Below are 14,511 nucleotides of genomic sequence, written 5' to 3' on the forward strand. Positions count from 1 at the left end.
TGACTGCTAATGAGTTGGGAAAGTCCCAAATGGACCATGAATTAATTATGGAGGTGGTGAGAAGGAAGCAAATATCTCTCCAGGTCCGGATAATCTTTGATCATGAGTTGAACTGTTGACCACATACCTGTACCATCACTGAGATTGCCTGTTTCCACTCACTCAGCTCTGGTGTGCTTCAGCTCAGTGGCATCTATATTTTGCTACCTCTAGACCTGAATGTAATGTTGTTATCCTGGCCAGATTCCCAAATTCTACCTTCTGTATGTAGTGTCCAAACCTCTGCTGTCCATATACTTTTCACATCAAATTCCATTAATCTATAAGTCCTATGCTTGCTGATCTAAACTGGCTCCAATTTAAGCAGCACCTTGATTGTAAAATTCTCATTTACGTTTCCAAATCCCTCAGCAGTCTCATCTGTCCCATGTTTAAAATGTGCTCCTCTAATTCTAACTTCATGGAATGTTCTGGGGACCTGGGTTTGAATCTTGTAGGACAGTTGGTGGAATTTGAATTCAATAAATAAAGAAATCTGTAATTAAGTCTAATAATAACAATGAAATGATTGTCCAGGAAAAAGCCATTTGGCTCGCTAATGTCTTTTAAGGAAGGAAACTGCCATCCTGACCTACATGTGACTCCAGACCCACAGCAATGTGGTTGACTCTTAACTGCCCTCTGGGCAATTAGGGATGGATAATAAATACTGGCCGAGCCCCCAGTGCCTACAGTTCATGAGTGAATTAAGAAATAGGTTAAATGGTTACCATTAGACTCACATTTAACTCCAGATTTTTGTTGAACTCAAATATCATCATCTGCGAGTTTCAAACTGTCCCCAGAAACTTACAGCTTGGGGCTTTGGATTACTAGGGCAGTAATTACATTACGCCATCACCTCCCCACCTCAAAACAAAAAAGTCACTTGCTCATGGTAAAAATCTACATGCAGCATCTTGCACTGCAGCTGGTACATGATCCCTCTAAAAAGGAGACTCCCCCACTCTTTCTTTCTGTCTGTCATAGGCATATTGGAAGAATTTACAGATTGATTATCATCTGTTTGGCCATGTCATGACATGCTTTCCATGGTCATAAAAGCCCAGAGTGTAATGTGATACTACCAACTCTCTTGCAATAGTGCATTAGTTGACAGAATGGGCCAGCATTGGCATTAGGGACTAGATAGCCTCCTTCTATGCTACATCATTCGCTGAAAGAGACTCCAATGTCACATGACACCATATTATTTAATTCACTTGCCAGTAGCCACATGCGGCAAATCAGTGCCAAATGTGTGGTGAAATGATTTTCTACATGAAGTCAGAGATTTTAAAACAGATGTCTATGTGGCCGAGGATGGTTGACACAATCCATGGCCATGACAATGATAAGTAGGAAATCCTGCAGTAAAAGCAATCTTGATCATATAAAAACTTGCCTGTTAAGGCACGTGATAATGCAATCCCCACTGAAGTAAGTGAAAGCATATTTTTGATGCTACATCACAGTCAGATGCTATGCAGTGATTAGTTGCTTCTAAAGATATTCTTCGATAGAGCAGCTATCTCACTGCAGCACATCATTGTGGGTGGCACGGTGGCTCAGTGGTTAACACTGCTACCTCAAAGTGCCAAGGACATAGGTTTAGTTCCAGCCTTGGGTGACTCTGTGTGGAATTTGCACATTATTTCTCTGTCTGAATGGGTTTCCACAGGGAGCTCTGGTGTCCTTCCAAAGTACAAAGATGTGTAGGTTAGATGGATTGGCCATGCTAGATTAGACTGGTGCTGGAAAAGCACAATAGGTCAGGCAGCATGTGAGGAGCAGGAAAATTGACGTTTCGGGCAATTCCTTCAAGATTTTCCCGCTCCTCAGATGCTGCCTGACCTGCTGTGCTTTTTCAACACCACTCTAATCTAGACTCTGATTTCTAGCATCTGCAGTCCTCACTTTTGCCCAGCTGGATTGGCCATGCTAGATTGTCCAGAATATGTAGGTGGATTGACCATGGGAAATGCAGGGTTTCTGGGATGGGGTGGGTCTAGGTGGGATGCTTTTTGGAGGGTCAGTGTGGACTTGATGGGCTGAATGGCCTGCTTACACACTATAGGGATTCTATGATTCTACCTTTATTCCTGACATTAAATCCCAATTCACCTTTGGGAGATTGCTACTGGATTCACCCCACCTTTTGCAGATATTTTGCATCGTATGACCAAGGTTTGAAGGGCATCTGAATCTATTGGCCAGTCCTACACTAGACAGACAATAAAACCCTACTGGGATCTAAAATGGCAGCGATACCAGACAAAGCTGCCTAGCAAAGCCAAAAGACATGAGACTGTAATAAGGGGAGCGAGGGCACAGCATTGCAATCACCTTCAGGAAGACCCATGAATGTCATCTGTTAATAATGCTCAGAGTCTTTGTGTATGGTTCCCTCTTAGCATCTTTGGACTTTGACAATAGTAGCTAGCTTTCTGTTCACATGGACATTAAAGAAGTCACAGAATATATTAATCAATAAATTTAACGTTATATTTACTGTTGATGATCCATGGCAACACTGAGATGGCAAAACACCTCTGCAATATGCTGGTTTACCCAGAGTTCAGGAGGTTCTCTATAGACCAGCATTGTATTTGTACCATTGTCTCCTATGGCAGGATTTTAGTCTTTCAATATGTCACTGATATGCAACCACTACACAAAACCATACAGTAAAAGCCTACAACTCAGAACATCAAAGACACCTTTAGGTTAAAGGCAATCACTATGGTCTTGAACAGGAAGAAAGAATGGAAGGACAGTACCTTGAATTCTACAGCACACCTTTGTGGTTGTCACATGGCAGAAACTAAGTGCAAATAGCCAGAATGATTATTGAACGTATAATTTGGCTCTTTCTTTGATGTCTTGACTATTCAGGGACTGGCTGAATAAGTACGTGCCAACATCTTAAAATGCAATTCATACAAACCATTTCTTGAACAATAGTAGCTGATGCATGTTTCACATTTCACACTGTGAATACACCTTACTGCATGATGAGAAAAGTCGTGGCACAGGAAGAGTGTGAAGAACAAGCTCTGTACCACTGATGCACATGGAAAACCCATGAAGCAAGCACTAATTCAAAATGACAGGCAATGATTACCACAGCAAAACCATTTCTTAAAGCTATATGTCATGTGTAAAGTAATTGTACCTGTTCATGATTCACTCATTTATCTACTCCTTAATAGATTCTTACATGTTGAGGTCAGTATTCATAGCTCATTAAACATGCAATTGTACTTAACATACACTTAACAGATAATACTCATGACCAAGCTACTGAACCATGACATGGATAGGTTGAGAACTTAAACTTAGCTCAGCACATATGTCAATCAGACCTTTGTCAAATATAAGTGCCATTTAGAGCTTGCCATTTGAATGCATTTCCTTCACCTCTATCATTTTAGCTGTCTTGGATTGGTCGGAGCTGCAATTCACAGCTGCTTGTCAGGATCTCCACTTGCTGTTTCATTGGGTGATCTGTGATGCAAGATTTAAAAAGGACATTTTATTGCAGTTCTAGAAAGTTCTATAGTGGAGGAGGAATGAGCCAATGCATGTAGTGATTCTCAAAGGCACTAGTTTGTCCTTAGAACATCACCAACTGTTTTAAGCTTTTAACACTTGACTTGAAAGTGAATGATCAAAAGCTTCTTTCAACAGAAATATTTGGTAAAGCAGGATATTCCACTGAATTGTTTTTAGGGTCTTTATGCTTTTTGGAAATTTTCAGGTGTTCTCAGTTTCTTATTTCACTCTGTCAGAGAGGTGTCAATGTTTTTGTCCTTTGGTCTGTTGACAAGGCCCAGAGGAACTCACTTTACAGACTCCCTTGCTGAGACGTTTGCCTCAATCTAATGTTGGAAATCCAAACATGACCCTGCAGTTATATTCTGGCCCAATGAGGTTGTTGGCGGAGAGCTGTAGCAAGAAAGACTGCTTTTCATGCTTGGAATCACAATAGGGAAGTTTGGGATGATAGGAGGAGGTGCAATGAACTTAAAACAGTGCTGCAAAAACTCAGTGGCTTTGACAACATCTGTGAAGGGGGAAATAGAGTTAATGTTCAGGGTATGCTGTGGGCTCCACCATCAAAATGATGTTACAGCATCGTTAGCCAGTAACTATGGTTGCTACCGATCCTTTGCTCTATTAGGGGCCAGGTGGAGATCACTGCTCGAATAATTTTTAAAGAAATCCCTGCAATGGGACCTTGAATAAGTATGTTAGGAGAAAGAATGGAAAAGCAGAAATATCTTATCCAGTCTTCCTAAAATCTCATTGAGGGCCTGCATTCTTTTTACAGACAGATTCATGCAGATATGGGTAACACCAGGGCAACCCACGCAGGAAGGACACCTGTCATAGTTTCCTGCTCTTTTTACCAGAGGATGCCAGTTCCTTAAATGCTTCTATTCTAAGATTTTTTTAAAAAAGCTGTTTGTGTATTTATTGCAGTAGCCAATGATGAACTATGGCTTGGGATGAATGACCTCAAAACGCAAATGCTGTTTGAATGGACAGATGGATCCCCAGTGACCTTCACTGCCTGGCTGCATAATGAACCCAGCCACTTTGATAATAAGCGAGAGGACTGTGTCGTCATGAGGACAAAGGTTATAATAAATCTACTCATTCAGCAAATTATAGTGAGACCATGTTTTGCATGTCTTGATGTATAATAAGTGAAGGATACTTTATTTTTAAAAATGTGATAAAATGCTAAGATACATAGTAGAGGAACCAGACTTGGACAAGAGAAGGGGCACTTTGCCAGTCATTTCAAAAAAGACCAACTTAACATTCTCTTAAAGTAGAATGCAGGGCACAATTCATTTTAATTGGGACTCTGGCTGTGTGCTAAATTAGCAGTGATTGTTTTCAGTTCAAGTGGATTACTTTCCAGGTCAGTTGAATGATCTTATTAAAATCAATGACCGATTCTACAATAAAAGGCCCTGAATTTCCTTTGTGGGTTCTTCCAGATCCATGCTATAGCTCCAGCAGCATCCACTTGAAAACTTCCAAGTCTCAGCAGTGCCAAAGTTCTTGTGTAATCTCAAAGGGGTGAAACATTGACTACCACATCCCCAGTGCCACCCAACTCTTAAGGCAACTAGTGTCAATGGTGAACAGAGTATAAGATGTTTTCATCTGCATGTATCTGCCATTTCAATTTAGTAAAGACCCCATATAATATATTTATGAGATGGGTTTGTATCCTACCCTTTCCCTGTGATCTTTCTGCCCTTTTGGTCTAGAATGTCTAACAGCATAATGCAAGGTCTGAAACAAAAACAAATTACTGAAGAAATTCAGCAGATCTGGCAGTATTTCTGAAGCAGGTCACCCGACGCAAAACATTAACTCTGCTTTCTCTTCACAGAATGCGGTCAGACGTGCTGACTTTATCTGGTTTTGTTTTGGATTTCCAGCATCTGCTTTTTTTTTGTTTGATTTTAATGCAAGGTTTGGCCTTTTTTTTGTTATGCGTTAACTACACCCTCAATGTTGATAACGTTTGTAAGAATAAGTTCCTCCTCTCTCAGTTGACTTGCTGTCACTGGGGGATCTCTTATGTCCAATACAATTCCGTCTTTAATCAGGTCACCTTATAGTTACACAAATTCACAGGATTCTGAGAGCGGTGTTAATACAGTCAGGATGTCTTCTTGGAGAATATGATCTCCAAACTAAACTCGAGTGTAAGACCAGTTCAACATCTGCCAAGGAAAGTTCCAGCTGCCCTGAGAATAGACTGAAAGACAAGGTAGAACAGCTGGACAAGAGAAAAAAAGCATGAAAAATCACACTCAGGTTATCTGTTTAAGACATATTCAAATTTGTAAGACATGAGAGATGAAACCCTTACAGTTTTTCTCCATTTAATCATTTTCTGTGAATATGAAATTCCATTTGAAATTTTTCTGCTAGATGTTCTGGAGAGAGAAACAGAGAGAGAGAGAGACAGAGAGAGAGAGACTTTGCTTCATTTATACACATTCTGCTTGACTCTTTTTCAGCTGAAAACATCGGTTATATGAAGATATAGGCTGTGGCAATGTGACCTGCAAAAATGACAAAGCAGGGTTTAGGACAGAACATCAGTGTTATTAATTTAATGCTAAATGGCATTTCTATCAAATAGCTGGCTAGAATTCTAGACTGTGAGGCATTACCAGCTGAAAAGTGTTCAATGTTTTTTACATTTTGAAAAGTCTTGTTCAAATTGAGTGGCACTTGTCTTCATTGTTTAGTCTTTAAGGATCAGGCTCATTCTGATGGAGGGATCTTGAGGGGACTTGATGGGTGTAAATCAGGAGGATGTTTCCTCTTGTTCAAGAGTTCATGAATGAGCTGTCTCTTTAAAACAAAGATAATGAGAATTGTTTTTGCTCAGAGGATTATTTGAGTGTGGACTTCTCTTCCCCAGAAAGTAGTATTGGCTGAGTCTGTAAATCTTATCAAGGCTGAGTTAATTTTGATAGAAGTGGGAGTCAGTAGTTATGGATCAAAAAGGAAATTGAACAATGAGTCAACAACCAGATCAAACATGATCTTACTGGCTGGTGGAACAGATTCGAAGGACCAAATAGCCTACTGTCATTCGTACGTTCTATGTTTTTTTTTGGATGTGAGCATTACCAGCATATTTGTCATTTATTGCCCAACCTTAGATTTCTGAATAAGGCAACTTTTGGTGAACTGAATAACTTGCAATGCCATTTGGGAGTACAGTTAAATGGGGCTAGAGTTACAGTTGCTATATCATGTTTAGATGGCATGTTTCCTTCCTTAAAGAATATTAAAGAACCCATTGGAGCTTTAATGATCGTTGAATAGTTTGGTGTCACTTTCCCTTTCACTTATGTCACATGTTTAATTTTCAATTTAGGGTCAGAAATCTAAGCTTCAGATAAATTTTAGAGTCCACAATATGTAAAGCAAGCACAGCATCCAATTAATGGCATTGAGTGTTATCAGGACAGGGAAGCTGCCTGCTGAATATTAACAGCAAATCTGATGTCAATCTGAATGGGGCCTTGTGACTACTTTACAGAAAAGACCAAACAACACCTCAGAGCCTCACTCCAGCATGAAAGTGGGAAAATGGTTAATGAAATATATTGCTCCTGATCTGGGTTAGATACCCCTACCTTCCACATGTTTTAGTCAAAAAAATAATAATTCCTCCCCACATTGAATCTGACAGCTGTGCACTAATGTTACACAGCAGACTATTTGGATTCGGTAATTTTCATTACTGATTAACAATAACTCTCTTGTCATCCCTGGTATGCTAATAAATTCTTCAAGGTACTTGAAAGATTGATGAATTCCTGATTCCACTTGCCTCACCCCCACGTTGAAAATGTGTGTCCTGATGGTACAGGGGCACTGACACATGAACTGGGAGCACTGATTTCAAAGTGTATTGGGCTGTCCATCAGCAACTGACAACCCTAGTTTGTGTTTTCACTTGAAAATATTTTAACTGCATTCAAATTCTTAAACTTGCTATGTGACAGTTCAACTGAGGCTATCAAATTGTTAATCTGGTAAAGCCAATATAAATCCAAGCTAGAACGATATGTGATTTGGAGGGCAGCGGAAATTTGTATCAAAATCTCTGACAAGGAACGCAGGCATTTGGACTCAAGTAGATCTAGGTTACCATGGGCAATGGGTTGGGATCACACAGAAAGTCGACAGATTTCGGGGTTATTGAACCGTGAAAGAGAGATTTACAACACAGATTGGAATGAAACATTAGAGAATCTTGGCTAGAGAGCTACAGAAAGTTGATGTGGGAAATACTGAAGAAGGAAAATAATTTAAATATGTTTCAACACAATCTAAACCCATACATGAAAGATAAATATTACTTACCCAATAACATGTCACTGCATATTTGCAACAGGAGATGGAGCTGTAGGCAAAAGGAGGCAGCGTGAATTCAGAACCAAATGTAACTTTTAAATACCTAAGTTGCAAACCATATCTTGTAGTCGACTGGGATAGGAAGCAATGGGCCTGCTAAGGAGTGGCAGATGGAGTTTCACTTAGATAAATGTGAGGTGCTGCATTTTGGAAAATAACATGGTCATGGAATGAAACAGTACAATAATCAGAGCTGGGCTTACACATTTAATGGTCAGGTCCTAGGGGGTGTTGCTGAACAAAGAGGCCTTGGAGTGCAGGTTCATAGTTCCTTGAAAGTAGAATCACAGGTAGATAGGCTAGTGAAGAAGGTGTTTGGTATGCTTTCCTTTGTTGGTCAGAGCATTGAGTATAGGAGTTGAGAGGTCATTTTGCGGCTGTACAGGATATTGATTTGGCCACTTTTGGAATATTATGTGCAATTCTGGTCTCCTTCCTATGGGAAGGATGTGGTGAAACTTGAAAGGGTTCAGAAAACATTTACAGGAATGTTGCCAGGTTTGGAGGATTTGAGCTGTAGGGAGAGGCTGAATAGGCTGGGGTTGTTTTCCTTGGAGTGTTGGAGGCTGAGAGGCAATGATATAGAGGTTTATAAAATCATGAGGGGGCATGGAGAGGGTAAATAGACAAGGTCCCCTATGGGGAAGCCCAGAACTAGAGGGCATAGGTTTAGGTTGAGAGGGGAAAGTTATAAAAGGGACCTAAGGGACAGCATTTCCACACAGACGGTGGTGCGTATATGGAATGAGTTGCCAGAGGAAGTAGTGGAGGCTGGTACAATTACAGCATTTAAAAGACATCAAGATGGGTAAATGAATAGGAAGTGTTTAGAGGGATAGGGGCCAAGTGCTGGCAAATGGGACTAGATTAGGTTGGGATATCTGGTCGGCTGGACGAATTGGACTGAAGGGTCTGTTTCCATGCTGTAAATCTCTATGACTCTATGACTTTATATAAAACTAATAATTAATGTTTGGATGTCCAGGGGTCTGGAGCCTGACAAATATAAGATCCAGCAGGCAAAATGGACAAGTTATTTTAAATAAGTTTAAAATCACGTCACAAAAGTTACTAATACATTGAAACAAATAAGTGGCAAAACAATCAGAAAGGAAACATGATTTTTTTTTAACGTGGTGAGTTGTTCTGATCTGGACTGCACTAACTGAAAGCACGGGGAAAGCAGATTATGGGGGCGATGATTTAGGGAGTGGGATTAATTGGGTGGCTCTGTCATGAGCTGACTGGTCTCCTGCACTGTTTCATTCCATGACCCTGTTACTTTTCGTCATAAATGCTTGCTAGTATTAATACTTACAGTGTGTGAAACCAGGTTGAATGTTACTGGGATGAACTCCTCACTCTTTGCAAAGCTCTAAGGTGTCCTGCTTGGATATAGCCTGAGGGTGAGCGGGCAAAGATATAAAAGAGACCTACGGGGCAACTGTTTCACACAGAGGATGGTATGTGTATGGAATGAGCTACCAAAGGAAGTGGTGGAGGCTAGTATAATTGCAATATTTAAGAGTCATTTGGATGGGTATATGAATAGGAAGGGTTTGGAGGGATATGGGCCAGATGCTGGCAGGTGAGACTAGATTGGGTTGGGATATCTGGTCGGCATGGACGCGGTTGGACCGAAGGGTCTGTTTCCATGCTGTACATCTCTATGACTCTGATAAGATCTAGAATATCTGTGACAAAGTAAACAAATTCCAATGACAGAATTTTATTTGAATCAGTGTTCTATTATATCCAGGTCAGAATATGAGCATAGTTTTCACATATTTGTACAGACAACAGGCACATTTCATGGCAAAGAAAGATCATTATCATCTGGAATATATTGTTCACTGGCCTGGAAAGTTAATGTATGAACAATGTGCTTTATCTTGGAGCAACTGGCCCTTCTGAATGTTTGTTTCTCCAGCTCCATGAAATAAGCATATTCCACTTTTTAAAAACTAGCCTGGGAATGTATAGGACTGGGAAAGTCCAGTGTATTTAGTCAGAGGAAAAGTAAAATGTCTAGCATTCTTTTTCTTAAAATGAAATTTGACACTGTCTCCCAAGGCAGTGTGATATATGCAGAAAATACATACCATTAGCAATTACAGCAAAAACAAAACCAAACAGACAGACAGACAGACACACACACACACACACAGACACGCACACATATTGTGTATACAAATTGTGCATCATCAGCTATGGCGGATACTATAACTAGTCTTTACAAAGGATAATAGATGACAGCATTATGCCAGTCAAAATTGGTTGTATTACCTTGCCCCTGCATGCCACTTGCACGTATGTGCTGTCACCTTTGCATAATGATCAGGTAGGCAGTTATGTGTAGGCCTTAAGCAATTGATCTTTGTACTATGTACTGCAGCCTAGCTTTCACTCTTCAGAAAAGAAGGAAATAATAATGATGGAGAACAAGGAAATGACAGAGGAGTTGAATAAGTACTTTACATCAATCTTCGGGTTGGTGAGGATTCGCTGCCGATTAGCCACTGCCGGTTCACCACCAGCGTTTCTCCACTGGGGTCATTTGACCTCCGGAGACTATTCACCACCGGAAAGGTATATATGTACTGATTGTTTTCCCTCCCACCTGTTCTTTCATACTTCTCAGTCCCCTTTATTTATACAACAACATAATACATATTGATAAAAAAAAGTGAAATAAATATCATTTTATTGGTTTATACATACACTTGCGGTAATGAAACATCCTCAGCGGCCAATGGGCGATGGCAAAGTGTCCTCGGCAGTGAAAGGGCAGTGGCTAATTGGCGGCGGCGAATGGTCCCATCCTGCAATCTTCATGGTAGTTGACATTAACAGCATTCTAAAATTAGTAAAATTTCAAAGGGCAAATGGAGGAGAATAAATAAATATAATAATTATCACTCCAGAAAAAGTGCCAGAGAAACTAATGGATCTAAAGTATCCTAGTGTCCTCAAAATCCTCTGGAACTGATGGGATTATCCTAGAATTTTAAAGGAATTGGCGACAGTGATGGCAGATGTACTTGTAGTGATGTTCCAGGAATCCTTAGATTCTGGAAAAGTCTCAGAGAATTGGAAAACTGACAACATAACATGTTTTGTTAAAAAGGACAGGAGACAAAAATTAAGGTATCTATAGGTCAATTACTCAATACCAGTTATTGGGAAAATGTTAAGTCTATTAGATAAAAGTAATGTTGACATAGTCCTAGAGGATCCCGTAGCACAGCTCTTCCATGAGAGAAAGAGACAATTGGTGGTGCTTTAATCTGAGGGTTACCATGTATGAGATGAAGGGAGGGGTTGAGAAGGAGAATCCTTCATAGTAACCTCGGCCAGTGGGGGAATTGAGCCCATGATTAATTGCTATACAACCATCAAAGATGTCTACTGCTCCAGTCCCCATTCGCATTTTGGAAAATCACTTCACAACACTATGCTCCTCCTCCTGGCTTACAAGCAGAAATTAAATAATGAGGATTCAGTACAAAGAGTAGTGCAGTGTTGATCAGTAGCAATGGAAAAGATCTTTGGCATGGTGGCTCAGTGGTTAGCACTGCTGCCTCAGCGCCAGTCACCCGGGTTGGATTCCCCCTCGGGCAACATTTTGTGTGGAGTTTGCACATTCTCCCCGTGTCTGCATGGGTTACTTCTGGGTGCTCCAGTTTCTTCCCAGAATCCAAAGATGTGCAGGTCAGGTGAATTAGCCATGCTAAATTGCCCATAATGTTAGATGCATTAGTCAGAGGTAAATACACAGGGTAGGGGAATAGGTCTGGGTGGGTTACTCTTCGGATAATAGATGTGGACTTGTTGGGCCGAAGGGCCTGTTTTTATACTGTAGATAATCTCATCTAAAAGCTTCTATGGGACTACTTAGAGTGGACTGGTCCGTATTCAAGAACTCAGCGGCCAACCTAAGCGAGCATGTTACCATCGTCACAGACTTCATTAGTAAGTGTGTAGAAGACTGCATGCTGAGGAAGTTAACCTGAATGTTCCCCAACCAGAAACCATGGATAAACCAGGATATCCACTCCTTACTGAAGCATAGGCCTGAGGCATACAAGTCAGACAGTCCTGACTTTTACAAGAAATCCAGATAAGACCTTCATAAGGCTATCAGAGATGCCAAGAGGGCAATACCAAACTAAGTTTGAGACGTCCACTAACCCCATGGACACCCATCATTTGGGGCCAGGTTTACACAACATAACAGGCTACAAAGTGAAGTTGAACCAAATCATGGGCAACAGTAGATCCACATCCAAAAGGTTCAATGCATTCTACTCTTGCTTTGAACAGAAGGTCAGTGAAAAGATGTCACCTTTCCTAAAAGCCTGGATGCACCTATACCCAAGGTCACCACTGCAGACGGTAGATAGGCCTTCTTAAGAGTGAACACATGGAAAGCCACTGGCCTGGATGGAGTCCCCGGCTGCGCACTCCGATCCTGTGCAGACTAGCTTTAACCTCTCCTTACTATGGTCTGAAGTCCCCGTCTGCTTCAAGAAGACCACCATCAAATGTTAGATGCTATTATTATTATAACGGACACTTAGGTAATTTCAAGATAATCAGGCAGAGTCAATGTGGTCTTGTGAAAGGGAATTTATGTTTATTCAATTTAATGGATTCTTTGACAAAGAATTTGCTATGGATAAAAGGAAACCAGTGAATGTACTATACTTAGAATCACAGAAGAAATTTGATAAAATGGCAAATCAAAGGTTCTTGCTGGAAATAAAATTTCTTGGTATAGATGATAGTATATTAGCGTGGATCACATTTTGGCTGGCTAATAGAAGCAGGGAGTCAGCATGAATGCGTCTTTTATAGGTTGTCAAGACTTGGTGTTGTATCACAGGAATCAGGGCTGGGACCTCAACTGTTTAAAACTTATATAAATGACTTTGACTAAAGAATGGGAGGTATATTTGCCAAGTTTGCTGATGACACAAAGGTAGGTAGGAAAGTAAGCTGTGGAGAGGAAAGAAGAAAGCCACTGAGAGATAGAAATAGGTTAAATGAGTGAGCAAATATGATGTGGGATAAGTGGAATTGTTCATTTCAGCATGAAGAATAAAGAAAAAAGTATTTTATCTAAATGGTGAGAGATTGCAAAGGCATAAGCTGCAGAGGAATCTTGGTGTCTTAGTACTTGAATCACAAAAGGTTAGTATGCAGGTAGGCCATGCTTCAGTTATTACTGGCCAATGGTGAAACAATATCTGAATATCACATAGAATGTTGGTCACTTTTTTTATAGGAAGGATGTAAATATGTTGGAAGCAGTTCACAATAGGTTTACCAGTGTAATACTTGGAGTGGACAGTTTATGAGGAAAGGGTGGACATACTATGTTTGAATGTACTGGAGTCTAGAAGATTAAGGGGTGCCTTGATTAAAATATATATGATGCTGAAAGTTCTTGACAGCAGGTATAGAGACGATGTTTCTCATTACTCCAAGTATTACACTGGTAAACCTATTGTGAACTGCTTCCAACATATTTACATCTTTCCTTAAAAAAGGTGACCAACATTCTATGTGGTACTTGGGTATCATTTCACCAGGGGCCAGTATAACTGAAGCATGGCCTACCTGCATACTAACCTTTTGTGATTCAAGTACTAAGACACCAAGATTCCTCTGCATCTTATGCCTCTGCAATCTCTCACCATTTAGATAAAATATTTTTTTCTTTATTCTTCATGTTTAAACATCAGTAGCTTACCTAAAACAGAGATGCAGCAAAAGGAATTCTCACAAAGTCATGAGTCTTGAACTTTTCTTGAAAAGGCAGTAGAACCAGAACATTTGGATATTTTTAAGATGGTGGATTGATTTGCGGTAGACTAAGGGTGAAATGTTATCAGAGATATGCTGGAACAATGTTTCATATGATTCTTCCTGCCATAACATGGACCTCTGAGATATGTGCATGGCAGTAGCCCCTGGAACAGGAAGTCTATGTGTCAGCACACTGATTGGTGTGTGCAGAACCTCCAGCCATGCCGCATGAGGTGACTTTGGACAGTAATATAGATTTGTGGTTCCATATAAATCAGCTATGATGTTTTCAAATGGTGGATTAAGCTTGAGGGACTAAAAGGCTGACTTCTGCTTCTTGCTGCTATGTTTATATGTATGCATATTTCTGTAGCCTAATGTACAGGGACCTCTGCAGGTAATGACTATATCCATATGTAATCCTATATTAAAGTAAAAGTTAATGCTTGTCTTTATTAGATTGGCTACTGGGCAGATCATGTGTGTGAAAAACAGTATGGATATATTTGCAAACGTAAACCACTTTCAAAAGGGCAGGAGGAGGTGATTCCTGTGGAAGAAGGATGTTTGAAGGTAAGGATTATTTGGAGGAGCCGGTATTGGACTGGGGTGGACAAAGTTAAAAACCACACAACAACAGGTTAGTATCCAACAGGTTTATTTGGAAGCACTAGCTTTCGAAGTGCTGCTCCT

The 14,511-nt window shown here is 40.3% G+C and overlaps 1 protein-coding gene across 1 annotated transcript in view; it reads left to right on the top strand.

Annotated features, from left to right (window-relative positions):
- mrc1a (mannose receptor, C type 1a) overlaps positions 1–14,511 on the top strand; it is a 152,680-nt gene that overhangs the window by 48,914 nt on the left and 89,255 nt on the right. Inside the window, exons 8-9 of the mRNA XM_043690393.2 lie at positions 4,525–4,682; positions 14,278–14,391. Coding sequence (XP_043546328.2) covers positions 4,525–4,682; positions 14,278–14,391 — 272 coding nt within the window. The remainder of the gene's footprint in view (positions 1–4,524; positions 4,683–14,277; positions 14,392–14,511) is intronic.

The sequence above is a fragment of the Chiloscyllium plagiosum genome, unplaced genomic scaffold, assembly GCF_037043375.1.
Source record: "Chiloscyllium plagiosum isolate Xiang-an unplaced genomic scaffold, Cpla_swu_hap1 HiC_scaffold_5, whole genome shotgun sequence".
Classification (NCBI taxonomy): domain Eukaryota; kingdom Metazoa; phylum Chordata; class Chondrichthyes; order Orectolobiformes; family Hemiscylliidae; genus Chiloscyllium; species Chiloscyllium plagiosum.